At 51.4% G+C, this 26,645-nt stretch overlaps 2 protein-coding genes across 5 annotated transcripts; one reads left to right on the forward strand and one right to left on the reverse strand.

The window, feature by feature from the left end:
* Positions 1-3,112: 3,112 nt before the first annotated feature.
* MREG (melanoregulin) lies at positions 3,113-18,507 on the reverse strand. Its single transcript, XM_057389887.1, has 5 exons — positions 18,381-18,507; positions 15,025-15,184; positions 7,368-7,458; positions 5,623-5,786; positions 3,113-5,276 (listed from the first exon to the last, which is right to left on the reverse strand). The coding sequence occupies exons 1-5, from the start codon at positions 18,470-18,472 to the stop codon at positions 5,142-5,144; spliced, it is 642 nt and encodes a 213-aa protein (XP_057245870.1). The 5' UTR covers positions 18,473-18,507; the 3' UTR covers positions 3,113-5,141.
* On the forward strand, positions 17,920-26,287 carry LOC130588888 (putative methyltransferase DDB_G0268948). Of its 4 annotated transcripts, XM_057389883.1 has the most exons (11): positions 17,920-17,993; positions 19,740-19,819; positions 20,580-20,653; positions 21,338-21,437; positions 21,593-21,711; positions 23,439-23,567; positions 23,821-23,981; positions 24,231-24,444; positions 25,037-25,137; positions 25,263-25,400; positions 25,871-26,287. In XM_057389883.1, exons 6-11 carry the CDS (start codon positions 23,457-23,459, stop codon positions 25,959-25,961), a joined length of 816 nt encoding a protein of 271 aa, XP_057245866.1. In that variant the 5' UTR covers positions 17,920-17,993; positions 19,740-19,819; positions 20,580-20,653; positions 21,338-21,437; positions 21,593-21,711; positions 23,439-23,456; the 3' UTR covers positions 25,962-26,287. The 4 variants fall into 4 exon arrangements, with proteins under 4 accessions (XP_057245866.1, XP_057245867.1, XP_057245868.1 ...); XM_057389884.1 differs by lacking the exons at positions 17,920-17,993; positions 19,740-19,819; positions 20,580-20,653; positions 21,338-21,437; positions 21,593-21,711 and adding an exon at positions 21,764-22,034; XM_057389885.1 differs by lacking the exons at positions 17,920-17,993; positions 19,740-19,819; positions 20,580-20,653; positions 21,338-21,437; positions 21,593-21,711 and adding an exon at positions 22,287-22,447.
* Positions 26,288-26,645: the final 358 nt, after the last annotated feature.

Consider the following 26,645-nt stretch of genomic DNA (forward strand, 5'->3'; position numbering starts at 1 on the left):
ACACATGAAACACTGCAGATGCCAACAATGTTTTCTATAGAAGTTGCTCCTGCCACTTTCAAAAGGGGAGAAAAGATGATTTCAARCAAGAAGGAGGTTGGCTGAGAGAACCTCCTGAGGTCTTCTCTGACCTGAATTTTCCTTGTGATCTCTTGGCTGTGAGAAATGGTTTGGGCTTTATCTTTGCTCTTTAGGGAAGTACAGGTAGATCCTCTCTCACTTATAAAATGCCTTCTCAGGAACCATATTTGTTATTTTTGCGACTTTGATGCAGAAGGGGAGTAGATGGGCAGCTGGCAGGAGGTTTGTTTATGACTCCACTGGTGTCTGGACTTGCTCTGGTGTTTGTGTCTCCAAAGTCTGACTCAAACCCAGTTCAAGCCAGTGGAAAGAATCCCAGCAGCTTTACAGATATAAAGCTGCCACTCTGGCAGGGATAAAGTTTTGGTAACACATCCTTTCATAAATCTCTCTTCTTCCTGACGTGCTGGTGGCTCTCCTCAGGCAGGGCTTTTGTAATGATTATTGGGGCACAGCCTCCATGGTGTCTCCCTTTCCTCATCTAAATATGACAAAATACTCAAATTTATTATCCCTTCAAAAAACTGCTGCTTTCCTTAGGTGTAAGGACAAGGCTTATGAAGAGAGGAGACACATTTAATTAGAACCAAACAAGACAGGCAAAACAGGCAAACTTTTGGCTATGCCAGTCTTTCATTAGGGCCTTTATTAAAAGAGAATTCTCCATTGTCTCCTCTGAGCAAGGACTGCTTCCCTATGGATCTGTCCGCAAGGTCTGCGATTTGTAAGGCAAAGAAACGGTTTTGATAATCCAGAATTTGCTTAACAAGGACTCCCCGCACAAAAAAAAATGGTTGCTTGTCTTCAAAGGAATGCTGGTGGAGAGCTATTTTGTGGCCAGTCACTCAACGTTACTGATCCTCATTAGACCAGAAAAGTACATGCTTTCCCTGCAGGAAGAGTATGTAAGTGTTGGAATTTCTAAAGTTGGAAATTATTGAAACCAAGCAGTTTGAAATGGTAATTTTTCCTACAGCTGAAATTTAAAAGATGACAGTTTTCTTTCCCGTGTCCGTTCTCATTATTTATCAGAACTTAGGCTGTGATTTACATCCATAACGAGTAAAASGGATAAGCCAGACTTCTTCCAGGCCACTGCATTCCGTCTCCTGTGCCTGCTGCTCCAGCCTTTACYAAACACCTGCACTGCCACCTTCTGCCTGTCTTGCATCTCACAGCTGACTTTGCACCACGATTYTTTTGCTCATCCTGCCAAATTCAGGATGTATGTCCTAGGAAAACTCGGAATGCAAAGAAGAAACCACATGTGCACATGCACAATTAACACGGTCTGTAAAACGATTTTTTTTTTCCAACTGATCTCTATTAATTGCACTATGCTTAATTGCTTAATTCTTTAATTTAGAGGAAGGGAACTCTCCATGCTGCTCTCCATGACTCAAAAATGTTAAAATACTTTGCCCAGAGAAGCTGTGGCTGCCCCATCCCTGGAAGTGTCCAAGGCCAGGTTGGACAGGGCTTGGAGCAACCTGGGATAGTGGAAGGTGTCTGTGCCCATGGCAGGGAGTGAAAAAACTTTGCCCTTAAGGTCTCTTCTAAACCAAACCATCCTGTGGTTCTATGAAAATAAACCCCAGCAGAGCATATCTATGGCTTATAAATGAGAAGAAAAAAAAGTCCCTTTTTTCTTTCTTTCTTTTCTGATGAAATATTGGCTAAATGCAATGTCAATTCGAGAGGGGAAAAGCTATCTGAAAGCCAAGTGAACCCAGATAGTTCATTTTAAAGAATTCTCGGTATTTTTCCTTTCCTGATTGAAAGAAGGGATACCAAAATCACCCTCTACTTAGAAAAATAAATGCTCTTAGCAAACATGCTAATCCCTGCAGCAGCCAGCCTCAGGCCAAGTGGCACTTCCAAGCAGGAGCAGAGACCCTGAAAGAGAGATGGGCTCMCCACTGTCTCCTGGAAAGCGCCAGAGTCATTATTGAATGTCTAAAGCCCAACCTTTAACAGAAAGCCAGTTCTTGCAGGCTTGAGAGACTCGATGCATGCAGGAAAAGGTTGGGAATATTTCCCCTGCATTGTAAACAGGGTTTTTCGCACACTGAGGGAACAGTGGCATCTGGTGTTCGCTGGGCTCTCCTACAGGCGTGGGCAGGRTTTGGCTCTCCGGCGGCACCCGGGACATACAGGATGCCCAGACATCTCCCCAAAAATCGTGGGGAGGCTCAAGCACATCTGAATGCCAGCAGGAGGCCCGGGTGGTGCATTAAACCCCGACTTACTCCTAGAGGAGAAGGGAATTGCTCTGTCGAGGCAGGAATTCCAGGAGCGCTGAGCATCTCCCTGGTATTTTCTGTGTAATTTAGAAAAGGTGAATTACCCTCTGCATTTTGCTAAGCGAAATCTGGTTTATTGGTCTGTCTTTAGTGCATGAAAGGACATTTCCTATGGAGTGACCAACTTGAACTTGGATCTATATGGAAACTATTTCTGCTCTTTCTGTAATTTTTCAAGTTGCAGATTTTCAAAAGCTCTGGGTGATTCTACTTCACCAAAGGCTGTTCTGCAATATTTTCAGGATACCCGTGATCAGTTTTACCCTGTGCTGAGACTGACAGACGTTTTTCTGTTCCTATCGTTATCGATCTATACACACGAGTTCCTGAGCCTGGTAACTCCTCMGTGAGTGTGGAAAGAAGCGGCTCTGCTCTGATCCGATGCTCCCGCAAATTTCTGCTCCTCCTTGTGGTTGCTCTCAGAAACTCAGAGCTTTCCCTGCACGGCACCTTATTTCCTTAGCTAAACTCATTCAGAGATACTGATTATTGCCCCTTTTGGGCAGTTTGCCCTATTAAATTACAACAAAATACACTTTGGTGAYATCAGAATGGTTTCTCAGCTGTGACAGCGAGGGGTGGCTCTGCTGCACGCCRATCTCTGTGGTCAAAACAAGCAGGACAGATGAAAGGATCTCTTCTTCTTGCCCCTGAGGTTTCCAAACTCATCAGGTGGTTTTAAATAACACACAGCACTGTCACAATGTGCCAAGGACTGGCTTCTGGGTGGTATCACCTTGGCACGGCGCTCCTCATTCTGTCGGATCTCCCTGTTCCGCAACAATTTGTTCAAATCAAACCCTGGATTTGTTGTGCACCACAGTTTATTTTCTATAAAAACAYGGGAGGTTTTCCAAGGGGCAGCTGAACTCCTGCTAGAAAAAAAATCAATCAGTAGGAAATGGGCACCTAATGCCAAATCCCACTGAAATTAAATTTGATCCCCATCATCTCCTACAAAGACTTTGGTCTCAGGCTGGCAAACGACCCAACTCTCGTAAGTCAACAGGCAATTTAAAGTGTGTGGACAACATGCTGCAGAGGCTCTACAAATATCYCAGCCCCTTTCCTAGCAGCAGTCAACACAAACGTTATTACCTGAACAGGTTTACAGAGAGAATAAGAAAGGCTGGTCTTGCAATGTTTTCTTTATTAAACTCAGCTTTCACTGCTGTTCTGAGTCGACAAAAATGTTTCCTAGGAAGACTGACAAACAGAAACAATTCATAAATATAATTTTTTATCAAACACTGTAGGTATCAACAAATAAAAGCTCTGATTTGCTACTTTGGGAGGTCCTTTGTAACCAGTATTTTCAACTGGCCAATTAGCAGCATGTGTGTTAATCAGTGAAGAACTTCCACTTTTTTTTTAAATTGTCAAATCCAGTGTTTTAAAAATTATTGCTCATTATCAGACAAAGCCCCAAGATAAATGGGATGTTCATTATATCATCCCTCCTGGTAATGAGGATTTTTATATTGACAGTATATGCAGCTTTGTGGTGGGTTTTCTTCAGGCAATTAAGACCAAAAYGTTTCAAAATTGATTGAGACACTGGCCAATCAATCTGAGCATGTTCCAGGAGCCAAATTCTCAGCAGCTCCAACCTTGGCACCTTCCTAAACTCCACATTCTTTTAAGATGTCCAGCTGAGCACCCCTGACAAAAACACCCCGAGCACTCATGGCTTGGGATGGAGCACCCAGCTGTGATATTGTTCCAAGGCTTTGCTGCCTGGAATTAAATCCTGTCCTGGCACTGCTCCTGCCTCTTTCCCAAATCCTCTGGGACCTGCCTGGAGGGCTGGGAATGAGGAAGAGCACCAGTGTGCAGAATCACGGAGTTGTAGATGCTGGAGGTGTTTTTCCTCTCTCGCTGCTCCTCCTGGCTGGCAGGCTCGAGGGAGGGGACAGTGGCAGGTACCAGTGGAAGGTGGAAACACGGATCTCCCTGCAGCCCTTGGAGCTGGAGGCACCTCAAGCTTTGSGGTTCTTGTGTGGCAGATCCTCCCTCCCCATGCCTGTGGCACATACTATTGGCCAGTGGTGGCCCACTGGGCTACTCTAGGGCAGTTCTCGCTGGGCATGGCTCGCTGGCCTCTCCGCCCTTTTCTGGCCGCCCGCTCGCTTCTCCACGGGGAAACAAGGAGGGTGCTGGGTGCTGACCCCCGGGCAGAGGAGCCTGTCCCAGGCACCGTCCGTGTCACCCTGGGCAGAGCAGCCTGTCCCGGGCACTGTCCATTGTCACCCCCGGGCAGAGCAGCCTGTCCCAGGCACCGTCCGTGTCACCCTGGGCAGAGCAGCCTGTCCCGGGCACTGTCCATTGTCACCCCCGGGCAGAGCAGCCTGTCCCAGGGCGCTGTCCATGTCACCCCCGGGCAGAGCAGCCTGTCCCAGGCGCTGTCCATGTCACCCCAGGCAGAGCAGCCTGTCCCAGGGCGCTGTCCATGTCACCCTGGGCAGAGCAGCCTGTCCCAGGCACTGTCCGTGTCACCCTGGGCAGAGCAGCCTGTCCCAGGCACTGTCCGTGTCACCCCGGGCAGAGCAGCCTGTCCCGGGTGCTGTCCGTGTCACCTCGGGCAGAGCAGCCTGTCCCAGGCGCTGTCCATGTCACCCCCGGGCAGAGCAGCCTGTCCCGGGCGCTGTCCATTGTCACCCAGGGCAGAGGAGCCTGTCCCGGGCACTGTCCGTGTCACCCCTGGGCAGAGGAGCCTGTCCTGGATACTGTCCGTGTCACACCGGCGAGGCAAGTTCCTCAGGGCACCGTGGCAGGGACACTGTGCAGAGCCCTGGGGCCCTCGTCCCCTCTGTCCCCGCCGGGCCGCTTGGGATACGCCGCGCTGGCCATCTTGAAGAACTCATCCGCGGCGTCCAGGGCGATGAGCCGGTCCTGCCAAACAACGGGAATTATGGTCACTGTGGATGTTCCAGGCACRTCCCTGCCCGGGCCCTCCCTCCACAGCTGCTCTCAGGCCAAGCAAGGCRTTACATCTCATCTTTTCCCGCTTTGTGTACGGGGTGCCAGAGCATCCAGTGGCACAGAACTTGCAGAGAGGTGTGGAATTCRTGGCACTGCAACACTGGCATTTCCACGGAAAATGAACAGCCAAGCTGCAACTGCAACATCTGACAGGATCAGCCCAGGTGTATCCGAGCATCCTGTGGTCACCTCCTCTCTCCCGGAGTTCCCTGCAGGGCTGGGATAACAGGAGGGGAGCTGTGCTCCGAGTACTCACCACCACRAAGAGGTAGCGCTCGGAAAGCTCCCAGCTGGTCGGGAAGATGTTTGTCTCTTCCGAGAGCTTTAACAGGATGTCTCGAGCTTTGCTCATGTTCTGAGAGTCACTGATGATGCTGAGTTTGGTCACTGACAAGAGGGAATCTGCTTCCTTCTGGAAACCTGGGAAAGAGATGTGTTACAGGAATAAGCCAAACGTGAGGGAAGGGTCATCCCTGAGCCCTTCAGGCCCTTGCAAGGTTCCTTATTCTCCCACTACCATGGGTAGCTGCATCCCTACTTCCTAAAGCAAACCAGCACTCCCTCAGGCAGCCTGTGGGACAGGTGTAGACTTGCTGGTGTGGAAAATAAATCACAAAAGTATTTACAGTGAGTTCGCTGTTGGTTTTCCTGAGAAAAGGTGTGTGAGCACGCACAACCCAGGGTGTTGATTCAGCTCTTCYATGTTCCTGATGCTGCCAGAGCTTTCAGGGCTGGTGGGGCTTCCTAAGCACCCCAGTGACTACCACTGTATGTTGTTGGGGAGTAATAGGGATAAAACCTGTRGCAGTAATGAATGCCAGGCTAATGGTTCCTATAGCAGTACACATCCATTACAAGAAGGGTATCCAGGGAAAGAAAGGGGGAGTAGAATTAAAGCAGGGGCCTTTATATTCAATGGCTACCATTAACTCTTGTTCAGCTCCAGGGGGCTGGTGGTGATGCATCTCACATGAAAACACTTGTGGGGTAAGAGCAGTGGGCTTCTGATTGAAGCAGAGGCTTGGATAACAGAAGATAGYAGGTTTCACATCTGGTTACTCATTTAACTTTGCTAAGGCCAAATGATCCCCGGCCTTGAGCTTCCCCTGCCTTTGCAAAACATCTCCAGAGTCATGGCTGATGTGAGGGGGATGTGGGAGAGCCTTTGTGAGCCGGCAGTAACAAATGGAAGGATGCCAAGTGATCCCTCCCATGCTTGGCCTGCACAGGCTGGGTGGAGATGAGGGCTGACACCTCATTATGGATTTATGTGTTCYTCCCACCCAGATACGAGAATAGCAGGTAGGGCAGGAGTGGCTGAGATACCATCTCTGGCTCCCAGCGAGGATAGCCTGGAATAGACTCACTCATCCTCCTCTACTGAGCCACCAACCACYTCCAGAGCACGATGGAAGTCACCCAGCTGATGTGCTGGCACATCCAGAGTGTCACAGGCTGTGTGCCAGGCAATTGGGAAAACCCCATCACACCCACCCACCACCACTTGGAAACAGCAGCAGGAACATTTCTGTAGAGCAATTGCACTCAGTGAAAGAATATTTCAAATCCACTTGGGAGCAAACAAGGTGAGTGGCTTAGTTCTGAACAGCTGCCATGGGCTAAGGAAGCAAAATAGATCTATCTGTGCTTCCATCTGAAAAGAATATTCATTCTTTCCTGCTTATCTTGTTTAGAAAAACCCAGGGTGAACTCCCACTGCAAGGTTTCCCCAAGGAAGYTCGAAATGAGTGGCTGTGCATGTTATTATGGGCTTGGAAAGTGATCGTGGCTCATGGGACTCTGACGTGCCTGCAAACACGGTGTCCCTGTCCCCWCCCCTCCATACCTGTCCCATGTGGAACACCCCAGGGCATCACTCAGTAACCTCCTTTTCCTTCCCTCCTCTCCAGCTTGGTTTTGTGGAGCCATTCCCACCCTCAGCCATGGTGGGATCTGTCACTCAGTATCRCTGCAATTGCATCCTTTTGGTCTCCAGCTTACCTAAATCCTCCAAAATGTGTTTCCACCTGCTCCTCACTTCTTTCCGGGTCTGCCGTAAGGTATAAATGTCATAGTTGAGCTTCTGCCACTCCTGCAAAGGGATAAGAGACACTCAGTSACTGAAATCTGCTGCTTTTCAAGGAATTTCAGTGGTGAGGATGGGAGCCAGAGGTGCAGAGCTGGTGCAGGCACTGAGCTATAGGGTGGTGGGTAGGAAGMTCCATGACCAGGCTGCTGTTTCCCCTGAAGAAATCACAATAACACAGAATATTCAGTTTGACACTTGGTTCAGCATCTCTGTATCTTCTCCATTCAAAACAACTTCCAGGTTCCCTGAAATTACAGAATTTAATTCAAGTATTGCTGACAACTGCTTTTCAGTCACACATGGAGCCCTCTGTTTGGCACTGAACTGGAGCTGGCAGGTGTTCAAAAGTACTGGAAAACAAGAAAAATAGACTATTTTGAAAATCAGGGTACTCTTTTTTGAAAGGACAGAGGTATCTGTGGGTGGATGAGGGCTGAACTGGAGTCATCTGACAAAATAACCCTCGGTGGCTGCCAGTGGCTGCAGTCAATGCCTCACTTCCCTGCACAGCTGAAATCCTTGCACTGGATCTCCAGCTTTAGGGCTGGATAATGGGATGCTGTGTATGAGGGAAAGGTTTGGGGTTATTTATTAAAGTCACACCACTGCATTTAAACCCAACTGCACAAGTGTTGTGGTGGGCTTGGCAGTGCTGGGTTAATGGCTGGACTTGATGATCTTAGATGACTTTTCCGACCCAAATGATTCCACGACTCACAAGCATAAATTCCCATGGAAATGTAYGTGCTCTGCAACACAACCACTTTTCCCAGCTGTTCCTAGCTGTGTTTAATCAATGCACATACTACAAAGGGTTCATTTTTAGAAGCAGCCCAACAGAAAGGTCACAACATCACCTAATAACTTCCTTGAAGTAATAACCTTAATTAATCTCATTTCTCAGCAAGAGATTACCTAGATGGGCTCCTGTAGAATAAACAGGTGTTAATCTGTGCCATCACCCTGAGATTTTCCTACAGGCCACGCTGGGTTCAGTCCAGACAAACAATACCCACAGAGGTCGGCTGCATGTTAGAAATCCCACTGTTCTCTGCTACTTGGTCAAAGAGCTGACTTGATCCCATAAAGATTTGAAGGTTCCTCAGTGTTTTTTTTCCTGAATGTGACTGACACACCATGACTGAAGAGATTTAAAGCCAAGCCTGTTTTCCTGCCGCTCAGCACTAGGAAGCCCTGGGAGATTACACTTTGGAAAAAGCAGCCAGCGGGGTTAAGGCAGTGGTGACTTCAGGTCAGGAGAGCAGCGGAACCGGCTCTGCCATGGCCGCTCACTCCCAGCAAACAAAATCCCCTTCCAGAGGCACATTTCCCTCTCTCCTCAAGTGGCACTTGAGAACAGCTTTGCTGTTTGCTTTGCACAGGAGGGCACCTGCCTGCCAGCACGGGGCAGCAGCTGAAAAAAGCCAGGGGCAAGACTCTCCCGTGACAGCGGCTCGGAGCWGGGAACTGAGCTCCTCTGGGTGGAAAGGGAAAGGGGGGTTATTGTGTTAAAGCTTTGTGGGAAGTTTATTGAAAACTTGAGCGGTTTTAGAAAGAGATTGAAAAAGTGCATGATGCCTTGGTCCCCTGTGGCAGGGATTCCTTGGAAACGCCCCAGGCCTTTCATGACCCCCTGGTACAGGCAGAAAAGAGAGGGAGCCAGTCTGGGCATGCTGGGGTGGGGGATTCTGCATGTCTCTGCCCTCCCACGGAGATAAACACGGCCTTCACTGCACACAATCGATCCAGACAGCCACTGCGATCCCGGGCGTGCTTCCCACTGCGGAGCCAGGGAGCTGGGACACTGGGAAAGATGCTCTTCTCCACAAAACATGGCATGCTGGCACYCAGCAACAGCTCTCAGGGCTGTGGGGATTTACCCCATGGCAGGAGCCAGACTCCCTGCTAAGCACGGTCAGCAGTGCTTAGCATGCAGAGAAGCTGCTCCTGATTTTCTCTGGATTAACAGCAGCGTGTTTTCCCTTGTCTATTTTTGTTTTAAGGGAATCTAGGTTATGGCTTTCTTGTACATTGTGGGGTCTGAGCTGTGTTATGGAAGTGAATATGGTGAATATTCAGTGCCAGGGGAGCTCTGACAGTGTCCTGTTGATGGAGAATTTGGGGACTGTGCAAAGGAACGGATTTRGTACAGAAAATTTGGTGCCTGGGTGGGGCCTCTTGTTCTGGTGGGATTTCTTTTGCCTGAGCCTGAAGCTGAACGTGTTTATATTTCTGTAGAAAGCTGGAAGGATGATGCTCTCAGCCATGGAAAAGCAGCCAGGGAAGCAGAGATTATCAGGATGAGATTGGGCTGAGCTCCCAAAGGAACTCGTGCCCTGCTCTCCATCAGTTCTCTCATCAGAAACCACTGGGTTTTCCCAGGAGATCCCTTGCAGCAGAGACATCCTAAATGCMGTGGGCTGTCCTCCCTGCAGCTTTAATGAGGGAATAAACTCAAGAGCATCTCTCCACACCCGAAATTATTCTAAAAAGCATCTCCTTTGAGCTACACAGCACAGGAAGAGCAAAGCTTGCCCTGCCCGTGCCCAGGCAAGGGCACATCAGAGGCTTTGGGCAGGGTGCTCCCATCACGCCCCTGAGTCACCAGCGAGCCTTTGGAGGGGCAGGCAGCATCACGAGGCTGCTCAGCCCCGCAGGGCAGGCGGCTCCACCCCAAACCCCTCTCCCTCGGCCTTCTGGGGGAGCCAGAGGGAACTGCTGGGGCTGGGACCKGGAAAGCACAGGGGGAGACTGAAACTCCAAACCTGCGGTGTTCCTGGGACATCCCAGCCACGCACTCAAACGCAGCCCTTTCAGAAATACTCCTCTGCCAAAATCTGAGTTAACCACAGGAAACCAAGGCAGGTTGCAGTTCCCAGCCCTGTTTTTTGCGCCAGTTTTGCCCTTTCACCCCACAGAGCAGGGCACAACAAACACCAGTGAGAGCTTGAGAAAACCCTGAGTGTGTGAGTCGAGAMCACCCCCAGAGCAGCAGGGAAACCCCCTGCCTCCCTTCTCTACATGCTCAGCCCTTCAAATATTTACCTGGGAAACTTCYCCAGACTCTCTAGTGAGAAACTAAATCTGCAAATGCCAAATGACATGGAATAAGCCAGGCTGGTGCATAACTCAGAGCTCTGGAAAAAAAAAACGTGCCAAGAGAACAGGCAACACTGTCCAACTTCTCATCCCCCATCATATGRAAGTTTCCTAATTACTCTGGAGCTTTCTTCAAGTTGCCAGATCAATCCTCTACCAAATCCATTGCCTTTATTCTCTTAAAAGCAATTGAGGTCACCATTCTGTTCAAGAATTGTTTTAGAAATGAGGTCAAAACAGAGTTATCAGGGAAAGAATGCAAAATATCAGTCCAGGCAGGTACCAGGGATGTTCTTGCTCTGGCTCCACTGGAAATAGTTGAGCAAATACAAACTGCAGATGCATTAACCAACATCTCATCGTAGAATAAGCTTAAATTGGATTCAATTTAAGAGAGACATGCAGACAGTAAGAGGGTTGTGTCTGGGCTCCCCAGCCCTGGATAAATCCCATCACCTCTCTATGGCCCAGCAACAGCTGGTCCAATACTGACCTTCTCTGTAACTTGTTTAAAAAAGAATAATCCGGCAGGAGAGCAGGAGGACGAAAAAAAAAAAAAATAGGCCTTGCCAGCTGATTAATGGGCTTTTCAGGAGGATCATGCCAGAGATGCTCTGCCAGCAGGGATGGAGGCTGAGGAACTGTCTTTGCTAGTGGGGTTTGTGATCCCACCTTTCCCTTTGCTAGTGGGGTTTGTGATCCCACCTTTCCCTAGGGAATCAGCCAAAAGGAGAGAAACTCTGCATTTACAGCAAGCCACAAAAACAGGGGGCTTTCCTCACTCATCATGCAAAATGTCACCTTTAGTTTCTGTTCCAGATCCGTGGCACAGCTGCCTCAGCCCTGGCTCCCTCTCTGAAGCCAGAACTGGTGCACAGCTCCCTGCCCATGGCTGGGAAACTCCACACACCCCACCACAGGACGTGGGCAAACCAGGACCAGCCCAGACTGGACCCTGKGGAGGGGACCTCTGCCACCTCACACTCATTAGCCCAAAAATGTGCAGCCCTTGCTGCTCATTTCACCACCAGATCTGACTTTACACCACAACAGGTTCAACGATGCTGCACAGCAGGAGTCAGAGAAAAAAACCCAAACATTTTTCCCATATTTGAGACATGACCCCAGCCTTCAAAAGCCTTGGTGACAGCTCTGATCTTCAAAGGCTGCATCTGCTTCACCAGCCCCTCAAGYCAGAATGGTTTTCCTGGTTTTCTCTATGCAAGCTGAGGACACACTRAGTTCGGGCTGGAGCTGTCAAATTTCCCAGAGCAGGGCAGCCAGCAGGGCCAGGGCAAAGACATCGCTCCACATGGATCCACTGTTGGGTCCAGCCCCATGGTGGGGGCCAGGAACTGACCCCAAGGAAGGACACCAACCCTGCCAAGAAGGTGCCACACAAAGAACACACGATGGAGAGTGGTCTGCACTTCGGGATCCTTCCAAAGACCTGTGCTGGGAAATCCCTGAGATAAAGGTGGAGAATGGCAAAACACACAGTGAGTGAGTGAACTGCACAYCAGAATTTCTTTGTTAAATGAAGGAGCAGAAATACAGCAAGTTCTCCTTTCAGTCAATTTTAACCACAGGAAGAAAAGTACCTATGATTTCACAACACTTGTGCATTGCACAAGGAAACCATTCCTCCATTCCCAGTCCTGYAGTACCCACAGGCTCTCCCTGGGGATTTCGGGAGCAGAGCAGCCCCCAAAGCAGATTATGGCTTTTGCAGTCCAGTGCTGTTCTGCAATTAGACTTTTTTCTCTCTCCGAGCTGAAGTCTTGTTAGGAGGGGAGGGCACTGCAGCCTGGCCTAGTTTTAAAATGCCTGCCAGAGTAAGGAGAGATTTTGGCACCCAGGGCCAAGCACAGGAATGTTGGCTTGGCCGTCCAAACCCCTCCCTGTCCTGCCACGCAGCAAGAGCTGCAGCTGGAGACTGCAGCAGCCTGCTGGGCCTCCCTGTGCTGCCTCAGTTTCCCAGCTGCAAGAGGKGACAGCAGAGCTGCTGCCAGTCCCGGGCTGCAAAGGGCATGGGGCTGCTTTCAAAGGCAGGGTAAAGTGCGTTGGCTTTCCTCAAAACTTTCCTCAAAACGTTCCTCACTGCTGTCCTGGTGTTGTGCCCCTAAGGCTTTCATCGATTGCATGGCATGAAAAAGCAGGGGGTGTGACCCCACCTTTGGTGTGGAGAGGAAGCCCCAGGAGCTTCAGGCTTTCCTAGCAAGCACAGGGGCTGCTCAGACCCCCTAAAAACCCCACAGATACATTGAAGGCAACAAAAAGGGCAGGATTTAGGGGAGGCAGGCACACTGGGTTTAGGGGCAGGAGCASTCTCCTGCTCACCCAGAACTGATGGTCTCCTCTCTCCCTGAACAAGGCTGACACACAACGCTCCTGTGCCCAATAAATGGAGCTCTCCTTGCTTCCTTCAGCCACTTTGGGATGGATGAAGCTCCCTGGCTTCTGTCAGACAAGCAATTGTAAGGTAGAGAGAGCAGCAGTGGGGAGGGAAGAGGAGATCTCTTAGAGCTGTAAAGATCACATGCCACMATGAAAATGTTGTTACAAAACCATCTATTGTAAATACCATGATGAAATCAAACTCACCCAAAAAAAAATCACATGAAATGGGGATTCTGGCCAACTGTATGCAAGGATTCCATTGCCTCATTTAGCTTATTACTAATTGTAAGTTTGATCTCTCTAGAGTTTAGGGCTCCTTGTAAAGCTGAGCTGGCTTTTGCTTTACYGAGGCTGTCACAGGAGGAACAGTTACCTTCTTGCACACTCTTAGATGAAGCAGGATCATGTTGAAGTTAAACACAAAGCCTCCAGGCTTTCCTGCAAACGTTCTGGAGTCATGAAAGCAATCAGAGAGGGGGAAAATGTGTCACTGTTTGCTACAGCCTGCTCCTAATCAGGGCACTGCAATCTCCTTTGCGCTGAAGTGCCTTAGGAAAGGAAATCAGGGCTGCAAAACAGCCTTTATGTAACAGCCATGGTTTCCCTTCCCACTAAGAGCTGTGCCAGTTCCCTGCTTCCCGATAATTGCCGTGCATCCCACTGGAGAAGGATTGAACTTGACACGTCCCTGGAGCGGCAGCAGAGCTCTGGGCACTGCCAGGGACAGGCAAATGTCAGCCTGGCCATGGAAAGGACAAACCACGGGAATATCGAAGCAGAACAGCAGCCTGGGAAGCCAGGACGTGGGGCTGAAGGCCCCAGTGCTCCCAGTACACATCTTTGGGTTGTGGTGGTTGCAGGGCATCATTGCCATGCATGCTCCAGCTGCAGTGAATGCCCAGGAAACCTCCCTGGAATCTCTCTGCTTCCTGATACTCATCGAACAAATCTGTAAAGCGTCTTCCTCATGTTCTTCCTACTCCCTATCACTTTCTTTTCCTTTTTGCCTCTTCTATTACTCCTCTCAGTTCCCTTCCACAAGAATTCCATCTCAAGCCTGCCTTAAGTCTTTTCCCACACCCCTGGATGTAGGTAGCTCATTTCTGACCTCCCRCCTTCCTTGGTTTTTATGTTTCAGCTGCTGTGTTCCCTCAACTCCTCCACAGCCCTTGGTTTTGGTACTGTGTACAAAGGTGTGCGGAAACAGAGATTTCTGCAGGGGATCTSGAATGGGGGCACAAAATATTCTGGAGGCAATTAATGCCCAGGGAGGGCATTGAAAGTATCCAAAGGAGAACACAGAGATTCTCCAGAGTGAGGGAGGTGAAGCCAAGGGTACGACAGAGATGAGGACACCTCAGGGAAGATCCTCCTGGCTCAGATGCTTCAGATGCCCCCAAGTTTCCCAGGGATGAGGCGGCCACAGAGACAATCACACAAGATACAGGATAAAATCTGGAGAGTGACAGAACAGGTGGGAGGAGCTGATGCCTACATGAGCCACACTGAAGGACTTTGAATCTTTACAGCAGCTCAGGTGAAGGGAGGACATGGAGCTGAGGAGGCCACTGAGATGATCAGGGGGATGGAATAGCTCTGCTGTGAGGGAAAGCTGAGAGAATTGGGATTGCTCAGCCTGGAGAAGGCTCCAGCGTGACCCAACTGCAGCCTTGCAGGGCCTGAAGGGAACCTAAGGGAAAGATAGGGCAAGACTATGTACAAGASCCTGGAGTAACAGGAAAAGGGGAAATGGGTTCAAATTGAAATAGAGTAAATTTAGATTGGATATTGGAGAGAAATTCTTCCCTGTGAGGGTGAGAAGGCCCTGGCACAGGCTGCCCAGATGGAGCTGTGGCTGCYCCTGGATCCCTGGAAGTGTCCAAGACTGGGTTGGAGAGGGCTTGGAGCAACCTGGGACAGTGAAAGGTGGTCCCTGGCAGGGGGTGGAACGGGATGAGCTTGAAGGTCTCTTCCATCCCAAACCATCCTGGGATTCTGTGATTAACCAGGCACTGCCAAAGCCTGTGGAGTGCCCAGAGCCCCAAGCCCCAGCCCTGGGCGCTGCCTCACCTCCGAGTCCTTGTCCAGCTGGTTCCTGACCACGATCATGTTGTAGAGCACGCGGTCGTCRTCGGCCTCGGTGTGGGTCACGTCGTGGGGGGTGCTCCACAGGTTCTGCTCCTCATCCCGCGCCAGCGTGGCTCCGAAGGACGCGTAGGGGTTGTTGTTACTGCAGGACAGAGGGGCAGGCAGAGTCAGCACCGAGCTGATTCCTGGTGCCTTTCYAGTGCCAGAGGGGAGGGGCAGGAGCAGCAGGGCATGGGGACACAGATGTTTTACCTTAGCAAACATCCTGAGCAGGCAGGCTCAAACCAAATCACACAGGCAGAGCCCACAGGGAACCCCAGCCCTCAGCTCCTACGTCAGAGCTGCAGGGATGGGCTGAGCTGTGCAACAACAGACAAGGCATGGAAAGGACATTGAGCCCCATCTTTTCTGGAAAAGAAAATGTCCTCAGCCTTCTAATGAACTCCAGGCTTCATTTGCTTAGCAAAGCTGAGCATCAGCTGCTGGGAAGGTTGTCCTCACGGAGGTGGGGAGCTTTTCTCTGCACTGGGGCAGTTGTGTGTTTCATGCCTTCATGTTGCTATTGGGATATGCACTTTTTTAACAGGGGCATTTCTGCATGGAGAACTTTTAGCAGGGGATTCCATAAAGTGTCCAATCAAGATGTCCAGGCACTTGGGCAGAACAATACAAGTGGAGAACTATTTTTGGCCTTACCACCCTGTGGCAACTCTTGCTAGAACAACCCACTGCTTATTGTGTTTGCTACCCAAACCCCATTCCTTTCCTRAGGAGCCCATCCAGAGAAACTTCAGATAAAACTGTGGGTGCCATGACACCAAGCCATAAAAAGATGCTAAGAGGAGCTCCAGCATATAGATGAAATGGAATGAAACTAATTTCCATCAGCATTCCAGCAGGAAGGTTAATTAGACTTTCAACAAACCRAAAACCTGAGCAACAGGTAATAAGGGGAAAGATAATCTCTTATAATCTCTCATTAAAGACAAGCAAAGGAAAGTAACTTGGAGGGTGTGGAGGGCACAGCCGTTTTTCCCTTGTGGAGTAGACAGAGGAGCCAGCWGTGCCACCAGCAGGAGATCACTCCCATCCCACCTTCCACAGGCTTCTTCCCACCCAGGCATTTACAGAACCCTTAACCTTTGAATTACTTAAAACAGCCRCATTTGGCAATATCACTGCCACACCTGAGCTTTTCTGAGCCGCTCCCTCCCTCCCAGCTCGCAAGACACTTCCCAGCGCATTCCCATTTCCAAATCACAGCACGGAGCATCCTGCAAGGCATGTGGGCACTGCCCAGGAGTCAGCAAATCCATACCAACATGGAGAGCTGCCAACAACTCCTCCAAGCAACATTGAGAAAAGGGAGAAATTGGAGGGGAAAAAAGGAGCACATGAACAGCAGTGGCTTTGCAGGTTAAGGAATCTCCGTGGGACCAGAAGGGACTCAGAGTATTTCACACCCTGGACTTCATCCAGGAAATGGTGAGCACCAGTGCTTCATCAACAGATTTCTGCTCCAGAGCGCTTTCARTTCACATTAAATTTTGGGATTTGGAGCCCAGATATTTAGTTTATTTTCATCCTGAGTACACCRTCCAAGCCAGAACCCACCATCACACATCAAAAGATAACCAGACAGTCTGGATGCTTTGCAACACCAGCTCCTACACCCAAAACTCAACTAAAAGATCTGAAATCTCAAACAATCCATTAATTTTAAACAACACTGCAGTAAAAACAGAAATATAGCCATCAAGCTCTTGCAAAATCCCCACAGCCCCCCGAGGAGGGGCAAGCCAGCGATTAGGCTGTTAGATTAATTATGCTGGCACAGTTGCACAAGAGCAGGTGCTTTTCGAATTCCCAGAATTTAGAGAAGCTTTCCTACTTAGGGCCAGCATTAACTGGATCGCCGGYGGAAGGCGTGTCACTAAAGCGAGGTGCCAGGTGAGGGACAACCACCGTGGCCACGGGGCAGCAGGAAGGRGCCTCTCCGCACGTGTGCTCGGCTCCCGGGAGGTTAATGCCAGGTTCCTGGGCTGGAGGCCCCGTGCCTGGGATTAACTGGTYATTATTTAGGTAACTGCTTTACCAGCTCGAGATCAGGACGTTTCAAGCCGCACGGCACCGGCTCTGCAGTCACCTGAAGCCGATGTAGGGCAGCATCCCACCCTCCTTCCCAAAACGGCTCTGTCGCAGGGAGAGCATGGTCCCTGCCCCAGCCAGGAGCTGGGACGCCCTCTGAGGTGCCAGGACCGCGGCTGGCACTGGCCAAGGAGGGAGAGCTGCCGCAACCCCCCGCACGGATGTTTTGCTGCATGCAAAACCCTCTCCACGAGCCAGGGAGAATCTGCTCGCACAACAGCCCCAGCCTCTCGTTCTGTGCACAAAGCAGATGTGACCGACAGCAGGAGAGCAGGAGCTGCTCCCCGGWGAGCAGCACACGCAGAAAGCCGGCTCTGGCTGCGCATCATCATCTCTGTTCCGGCATCCCTGAATGGAGCAGGGCTGCGAGAGACRGGGGTGTTCACCTGAGAAGAGAAGGCTCCAGGGACACCTCAGAGCCCCTTCCAGTGCCYGAAGGGGAGAGAGACTTTTTACAGGGGCAGATAGCAACAGAACAAAGGGGAATGGTTTCAAACCAGAAGAGAAGAGACCCAGATTAGATGTTAGGTAGAAATTCTTCCCTGTGAGGGTGGTGAGGCCCTGGCACAGGTTACCCAAAGAGGCTGTGGCTGTCCCATCCCTGGAAGAGTCCAAGGCCAGATTGGACAGGGCTTGGAGCAACCCGGGATAACAGAAGGTGTCCCTGCCCCTGGCAAGGGGTGGAACTTCATGGGGTTTAAGGTCTCTTCCAACCTAAACCATTCTGGGATTCTGTGATGCCAGCCTGAGAACAGAGCTCTGCTCAGCCCAGAGCTGCCCGACRGTGGGACCCGACTCCCTGGGTAGGAATGCAGGGCGCCCCGATTTGTTGAGTGCCTCAAYTGAAATCGCACCGTGGAGAGACAAGCGCTGGACCGTCCCTATGGACGCGAGCACGGGGAACACCGAGGGGATGCTKCGGGCATCGCGCCCGGCGCTGCCAGAAGGAACCCAGCCCCGGCAGCAGCCGACCCGGGCGGAAAGAGAACGGGAAGCGGCGCGTTCCCGCCGGGGAAAGATCCCTCCGGAGCTTCGAGCGCTCCGGCAGGGGATGCCGAGACAGCGCGGGAGCGGGGCTGGAGACAGCGGGGCTGGGGACAGCAGGGCTGGGGACAGCGGGGCGCAGAGGGGCTCGCACCTGGCCGGGGCCCGGGAGGGCGCATCCGCCGCGGAGGCCGGGCCGGTCTCACCTGAGCAGGGGCTCCTTCTCGGGCGCCGCCGCCTCCCCGCCGCAGCAGCCGCAGCAGCCGCCGAGCGATCGCAGCCAAGCCCGCAGCCCCATCGGCGCCGCCGGAGAGCCGGGCAGGGCAGGGCGGGCAGGGCCGGCCCCACGGCCGTCCCCTACCCCGCCCCAGCGGGGCCGGGCCGGGTTCTGCACCGCCCCCGCCGCCCTGCCCGGTTCTGCCCTGCCCGGCACGGCCCCGCAGGAGCGGCGGCTCAGGGATGTGGGCTGCTGCGTCCTCCTTGAAAGGCCCTCCTGCACCATCTTCCTGCGCTCTCCGACATCCTGCATCATTCCTCTGCATCCTCCCGCTTTCCTTTGCAACCCCCTGCACCTCTTCCTCCCTCCTGCATCCTCCTGCACCCGCTGCACTCTCCCACAACCTGATGTACATCTCWGCATCCTCCTGAACCCTTTTGTACCCTCCTTTTTTCTCCTGCATCTTCCCCTACCCTCTTGCATGCTCATGCACCCTCCTCCATCCCACTGCATCCTCCTGCACATCCTGCATTCTCCTGCAGCCTCCCACAACTTCTAAGAGGGTGATGAGGATCCTCATGCACTCTCTTGCATCCTCCTGCAGCCTTCTGCATGATCCCTCAGCCTCCTGCATCTTCCCACACCCTGCTGCATCCTCTTGCACCCCTCTGTAGTTCTCTCGATGCCACATTGTACAGCATCTGCTGTGCATTCTCCAGGTCTCGTGCCCCCACTGAAACAGACCATCACCGGCCATCATGGCATGGCTAGAATCAAAAATCCTCCCATTCCAACCCTCTGCACCACTACACTTCCAGGCCTGTTCCCACTTGGCTTTGGGGACACAGGGCTGTGATCCTGGGAACTCCAGTGGGAAATGGGCAGGGGGAGATGGACTCGGCTGTCTCCTRATGCAGGGGCTTTTGAGGAAGAAGAGCCTAAAATATTACTCCCTTCTCATTTCTTCCTCCCTGTCTTACATGCCTGGCTGGGACCCCAAGAAGGAAAAGCTTAAACTTTTGAATTAAGATTATTAAGATGATTTAACTAAGAATTGAGATGGTCCTAGGATCTCGTTTAATYGCCACAGATTTGTTTGCATTTCAGAACAGCCCGTCAGGTATCAGCCAATCCCAGAGCAATTGCTCTGAGTCTGGTTCRGCCACGCACATCCCCAAGCATTATTTAATTTTAGTGCAGCAGCTTCCTGATGCCACTGGACTTTCTGCTTATRCCAGCAGATGTAATCATATCAGCTACTACATCCTCGTGCCCAGCATGTGCGTGCAAGGGAAGGTTAAATGAGATCAGTCTGAGCTCACATTTCTCTCCCTCTTTTTAATTCCAGAATTGTTAATTCATCAGCAGTGGATCGAGCCCCCGTGTGGGGAATGGGACATCTCAGGTTGCTCTGGCACGGATTCTCAGGTGGCTTCTAAATTTCATTTAATGGACTGTCCCCGCAATCAGATTTCCCATCTCCCTTAATTAAAAGGTGAAACAATGGGAGAAGGACTTGCTGTCATTGTTTCTGGAAGCCCCCAGCGCTGGGCTTTGCTCTCAGCCSGCGCTGCTCATCAATCATTCCGTCAGGAAGGATTTATGGCCGGATGAGCCGAGGGGCGAGGGGCGAGGCAGGATTGCAAAGTCAAGGGCGCTCTCCTCTGCAGGCTTCGTCCTCTGCCCTTGAGCGTGTCCCTGCCTGCCTTTGTTCCCCTCCAGCCTTTTGTGTGCTGGAGCACGACAATCACCAGCGACTGCAAGGATCCGGCAATTGCACGGGCATGGACTCGATCCTCCAAAAGAGTCGCTGCTGCAGGGATTCCTTCCTCCCTCCCCTCTCTGGTTGATCTTCTATGTCTGTGTTTATCTGGGTTCTCTTTTGACACAAACACTGATTTTTCCTGGGTTGYAAATGCCAGGGAGCAGGCAGGGATAGCCCTGATTCCAGCTGAGATCTTGAGGCACAGCTSTAACACATCAACTGAGACATCCTTGATTTGTGGATAGCTCCCTTCCCTACACTGAGATTTACCCATACCCCACTGCTTTTAAGCCAGGAGAATTATGTTCTTCATTAATTTAGTCTGAGCCCTGTAGGTTTAAAAAGATCCTTGTAGAAATACCAACTATTTTCCAATCCGTTTATTCCTAGTTGTGGTGGTAAATCTTGCTCTTTTTCCATCAGAGGAATAAACGGGAGAATCTCCTGAGAGCCAAAGCCTTACACGGATCTTAAAATCAAATCAGGTTTTCCACAAGGTAAGAGAAATAGCACCGGCTCTTCAGGGGATCCTGGGGATGGGGAGGTGGCCCCCAGCCCACGCAGCCCTTTGGGTATCCTCCCTCCACTGTGGTCCCTCAAAGGGCTTCTGAGTCCATCAAAGCTGAAATGAAATTTAAAACAATTTGTAAATTAAGTGCAGCAGCATAGGGAAACCTGTTGGTGAAAAATACCAACAACTGACATARAAGGATTGACTGGAGTCCCCTTTGGGCTTTTTTTCCCTAAAATAGATTGATTCAGTTTTCATAAATTTTAGAGTGAGATGCATTGCCAGTGAAGGTCTATTAATCTAGGAGCCTGCTGTATTATTGAAAYCCACAGGGCCTGCAGGTTTGGCAAACAAACTGGGCAGACCCCAGGGCACTTTGGCCTATGGATTTAATGAGAGGGCCTGGCAGGGRTGATGGACAGTGTCTGATTCTCTGTGCCTGGTGTTCAAACCCACATTTGGCCCAAGGCTCAGCAACCCAAAGGTGGAGACCAATTTATTGCTGCGTGGTGCCGGGCCAGCAGAGAGTAGCTGTTYCTTGGGGAGCACAATGGAGTTGGAGTGGGGAGTCAAAGGCAGCTCAATCCGGTGTGCCAGAGGTTGGGAGAATTTAGGAGAGGCCCGGTGCCATCTGCAGCCTGTGCCTGGCTGGTGTTTTGTTTTCCTGCAGGTGTTTGGTGTCCGCTGAGGCTGGAAGATCCCCAGTTAAACATCAGCTCATGCATGGCCCATGGGAGCAGCCGGGGACCTCAGAGCTTGGAACAGGGCAGGTGACTGAAGCCTGGGACATCAGCCCTGTCTGCAGCCACACTCTCAGCAAAATACAGACAAAATGGGGGTGTCTAAAGCCCCCAGAGCCGGGTYATGAAAACACAGGAGGCTTTGGTAATTGTGCCCTCTTGTAAACTGCCCTCTCTTGATGCAGGTACCATCCCTACACAACGAAGCCACAGGGGGCCCAAACAAAACACTCAGGACACAAGCCCAGGAACTCCAACCCATGCTTTGATTTAGCAAACTGCTTCAAGCTGTCCTCCACCTTCAGTGATTAAGTTCACTGCTTTCTCTTAAAATTAGGAGTGGCATAAAGGCTGTGCTAATTAGCATGGACCCATGACTGCTGTGCAAAGTACAAACTGAAGGGACAGTCCTTCCAGCAAACCACGGCTCCTTTGGCCTCAGCTGCATGGAATTAACATTGCTCTCCTGAAGAAGRGGTAAAATCCTGCCCCAAATCAGGGCAAATTGTCTCCTTCCAAAATATCAGCACTCTGAGCTACTCAGGTTCTGTTGGTGGGGGTTCTTGCTGCATGATCTCTTTCTTCTGGACAACAGGAGGGGACTGCAGCACAGACAGAGCTCTCTAGGTATGGCTTTGGCTGCCTGCAGCATTTGAATCCTGTTCTCCTGCTACCTTGGAGCATCTTGTGGGCTCTGTAGCTGCTTTCTGAGATGTGCGGGGTGCTGAGCATTCGCAGGATCTGAGGGCATTTTAAAAGCTGTAGTTGTAACTCTGTAATTAGTAACCACAGAGCCGCGTAAAGGCCAAGGCTCGCCTCCCGGGGCTCTAGGATCTTGGTGGGACTGAGTCTCTGGAAACTGTCCTCTGGATTTTAGCCGCCTTCACCGCCCCGGCTGGGCAGGGGGAGCAGCGGGGCCGCGCTGCCGGGAAGGGCGGTCGGTGCTGGAGGCGGCGCCGGCCGTCCCTCGCCTTCCTCCGCCTTCCCGTTCGTCCCGGACTTCAAGGCGCTCGGAGCTGCTGGTGCGGGGGCTGCCGGCGGTAAGGAGCGGGGGTGGCTGCGGGGAGAAGGCTCCTCTGAGCGCACTGAAACACCGGGAGGATCCCCCGGAAAGGGCTTTGGCAGCGCTGCTGTTCCCGGCTGGAAACTCCAGCCCGGAGCTGGTTGAGCATCTTTTCCTGSATGAAGGCAGAATAAATGGTCGCCCGATGTGTTTGTGTACCGCTCGCTGCGGGCACACGGGCGGGTGTCCTTCCCAGGCAAAGGGGMAGGGAGCCCTCACAGCAGTGCCTGGGGTCGGTGCCGAGCCCCGGGAGCAGCCGCTGCMTCGGACAGCGCCTGCTCGGGCTCCGACACGAACAGGATACGGCCGGGAGTCTTCCGGGGCGGCGCGATGGGCGCTGGGCACCGCCCGGGGTGGGGGCACCAGGGTGATGCCGTGGGTGAGCGGGCAGCGCTGTGCCCGGGGAGCAGCCCAGGAGGCACAAGGGCTGCGCTCGCCTCCACGCGTGGCCATGGGCTCAGTGGGATAAGAGACTTCCAGTGGCTTCTGAGCGGGAAGGACCAAAAACCAGCGGATGGTTCAGAAAGCGCAAGGTGGAGTTGTGAATGTGTTGCTAAACTAAAGCACGTGTTTACTTAAAAAACAAAACCCTGTTCTACTGGTAGTTTCTCTTCTTCACTGCTCAGTCGCTGGCCAATTTACAGATATTCCAGCAATGGTTATTTATTTGAGAAAACACCCGGGTGGGTGGGGGAAGCAAAGGATTTAACCACTCCTTAATGGAGAGTGTAAAAACCTGGAAAGCTTTTCCTCCTCGGACACCGCTGGTTTACTTTTGTGATTAGCTTAGGGTTGTGGGAGGGATTCTTGGAGAGCAGGTTCAGGCTCCCTCGCTGGAGCCTCAYGGGCAAAGTCCTCCCCGTGGCCCCGCCGGGAACTGGAGGCTGCAGTGCCTGCGGTCACAGGAGAGTGAGGAAGCGGCAGAGTTTGATCCCGTGTGACATTCCCGGTTTGCTGCCTCCTTCCAGGTGCCAGGTCAGCCCAGCATGGCCACCCAGATGTTCGAGGGCAGAGGGCATGCGGCTATCTACCAGAAATACAGGTTTGCACCGGGCAAAGAGCTGCAGCAGACCATCCTCTCCTACCTGCGGGAAAAAGTGAGTGGGGTAGGGCCAGGCTGGAGGAAAAATCCAAGGAGTATTTAATTGTGGGTGGCAGTGTTTGCCTTGCTGGGAGTGTCACCTTGGTTGGTGCCTCAGGGGAAGATAAATCAGCCGGGCTCAAGGCAAGATGGGGGCACAGATTCTGCCAAGTCAAGGCTGTTCTTGAGTGGGTGCTGGGGAAAAGAATGGGGTAAAAGCACAGGAATTGGGTGGCAGCCCACTGAGACACATACATTCCTCCCCTCAGAAGGCAATCCCTGCAGAGCTGGCCGTGGATGTTGGCTGTGGGTCTGGACAAGGCACGCACTTCCTTGGGGAGCACTTCAAGAAGGTGGTGGGGACGGACATCAGTGAAGCRCAGATCCAGGAGGCCAAGGACACCCCCTGCATGCCCAACATCTCCTACCTGTGAGTGTCAGGAGAGCAAGCTCAGCCAAAGACAGAATTGGGGTCTGCACAGGCAGGTGGTGGTTTGTGAGTATGACATAGCTGGCACCAAAGAAAATCCCATTTGATGGAATTCCTGGTGTGGACAAGCRTTATCCTAGACTTCCAATAGCCATKGTCTTGCATCCCAAACTGTCAAAATAGACCCACTGACTTCATCCTCCTCTCTAATTCCCACATCACACGTGGCTTTTCCCTTGCCCCTTGCAGCGTGTGCCCTGCAGAGGAGCTGCCGTTCCAGRATGCCTCCGTGGACGTCCTCACCTCGTTCACAGCCGCGCACTGGTTTGACTTTGAGAAGTTCATGAAGGAAGTCGAGCGGGTGCTGAAGCCGGGCGGCTGCGTGGCCATCAGCACCTACACTGTGGACATGAGCCTGCGCTACGGAGACTGCTCCGAAAAGCTCACCAAAATCTTCAGGGAGGTGAGCTCCTCAAACCTCAGGGCAGGGGAAAAGGCGTAATGCTTGGATTCAGAGAGGAAGGCATTGGGATTGAGGGGGTATGACCAGAGGAATCCTAATGCCGGATGGGGACAGGCATGGGTAAATGCAGGGAGAAGGCTGAAACAGGATTTAGATAGGGCTGGCTGGATCATGAGGAATAATAGGGGTGGTGGGGTGAGAAGAATGCCAGGGCAGATTTGGGGGCTGGTATTGCCCCAGAGATTTCTCCTGTTGCCCTGATCACAGCAAAAATACTAGAAAGTTGGAACTATTGGGAAGAAGTCCTTTTTTTTAGTAATCTTTCTGGACAAAGGTTTTTTTAACAAGTGCATAAAAGGAGACTTTCCACTATGAATAAGAGCTGTTTAGGGAGGACAGGACCCTTATTTCTATAATAAAATAGGATCCTTGAATTCTTGACACTGAGTAAGATTTTGGTGTATTTTAATGCAACAAGTCTTCTAAAAAAAGGATACACATGAATATATCAGAKGTAGGTCCAAACCTGAGTTAGGTTGCAATTGAAAACTTCAAGTAGTTTTGTGCTTTTTTTAATTCACTGTCTTTACAGTGCTGGGACACAATTTTAAAATACTCACATAATAGATTAAAATATGTATTGGAAAACTACAAAGAGATCTTCGARGCCTTGCCATTCCCAGACAAGAAGAGGTGAGCAGAACCACCTTTGACTGTRTCAGGTATTTTATTCACCACCCTGTCAACCTGTTGTCTGTGTTCCACTGCTTTTGMGATTTAATTTGCCAATGCTTCTTTCTTCCCCCTGTCTCATGTAGAATCACTGATATCTATGACCAAATTCCCATGACTRTTGAGGGTGTAGTTGGTTACATGGAGTCTGCCTCTCCATATCAAACCTTTCTGAAGAATGACCCTAAAACTGCCAGAACCCTCCTCCAAGAGACTGAAAAGAGGTGAGAACTGCTTGGGAAAACAAGCAGGATGTGGAGGACGTGTCCTATGCACTGCACCCTGTGCAGACCCCTTCAAAGCTATGAGAGTGAAGGAATGTGCTCCCTCCTTCCTCCMGGGGTGGATRCTTGTCAGGGGTTAAACAGCAGATCCTGTGTAGCTGAATTCTGTGCTTGCATTGATGTGTCTGTGAAACCTCTGTGAGTTTCTTTGCCTTGCTTTTAACTAGCAAAGGGCATGAAAAATATTGGTGGTTGCATCTTCACCCATCTGTTTCATCCCCCAAGAAGGGTCTGCTGGGAAGGGGAGGCATCCCTGTGCCTGCTCATTTAYTCCCTGACCAGAACAACCCTCAAGCAGCAGCTGGAAGCATTTGCCATCACCATCCCCACTCCTGTGCTGTGGGTGGGCTGTCTATGGTTGTAGGTGGCAGCTGTCGGGGCAGGGCAAGACCTTTTCACTCTTCTTTCAGGATGCTGGAGACAATGGGAGTTTCTTCTCGTGAGACCCCAGTGGAGTTCTGGGTGAGGCAYGTCTGTGTGCTGGGCTGCAAGGGACGCTGAGAGAGCAAACCCTTCTGATCTGGTGCTGCAATGGCAGGAGAAAGTGGGTTATCTCCTGAAACTCTGCTTGTAACTGCTCTTACTCCTTGGGAAGATTGGTGCYGATTTCTGTGATTGAAATTTTGGTCTCCTGTGGAAAGCAGATGGGGTTTGATGCCCCTTGGGCTCCTGTGCACCTTGGTCCTGCAGTCTGCCCAGTGCTGCTCCTCGGCACTGGAAGGGTCCCGTTTTGGACTGCTGGTGGTTGGATAACATGGGAAGAGAATCACAGTAATCGCTGAGAAACTCATTGCATTTCTTACMCAATAAAAATTAAAAATCAAGCTGAGAAAATGTTTCCTGTGGTTCCTGTTTTACAAAGAGGCTGTGGAGCATTCACTGKCATGGGATTAACTGTGCAGCACTGACATTGAGTGTCCTGATGCCCTCAGTGCCCTTCTGCTCTGTGGGTGAGGGGGCTGTTGGGTTGGAAGAGCCATTGACCCCTCTCCCTGCCCTGGCTAAGCAAGAAGCTGTGTGCTCTCTTTGAAGACTGAGCGGGAAAGGGGCTGTTCTCACCCACCACATGCCCCCATCCCTGTTGCCTTGCTGGCTGGTGCAGCTCTGTCAGCACCTTAACCTGCCCCAGGAATGCTTGGGCCCTAGCGAGGCCCCTCAGCACAGCTCAGGAACCTTTCTGGGAAT

The sequence above is a fragment of the Malurus melanocephalus genome, unplaced genomic scaffold (assembly GCF_030028575.1).
Source record: "Malurus melanocephalus ecotype Western Australia unplaced genomic scaffold, MMel_1.1 scaffold_20, whole genome shotgun sequence".
Taxonomy (NCBI): Eukaryota; Metazoa; Chordata; class Aves; order Passeriformes; family Maluridae; genus Malurus; species Malurus melanocephalus.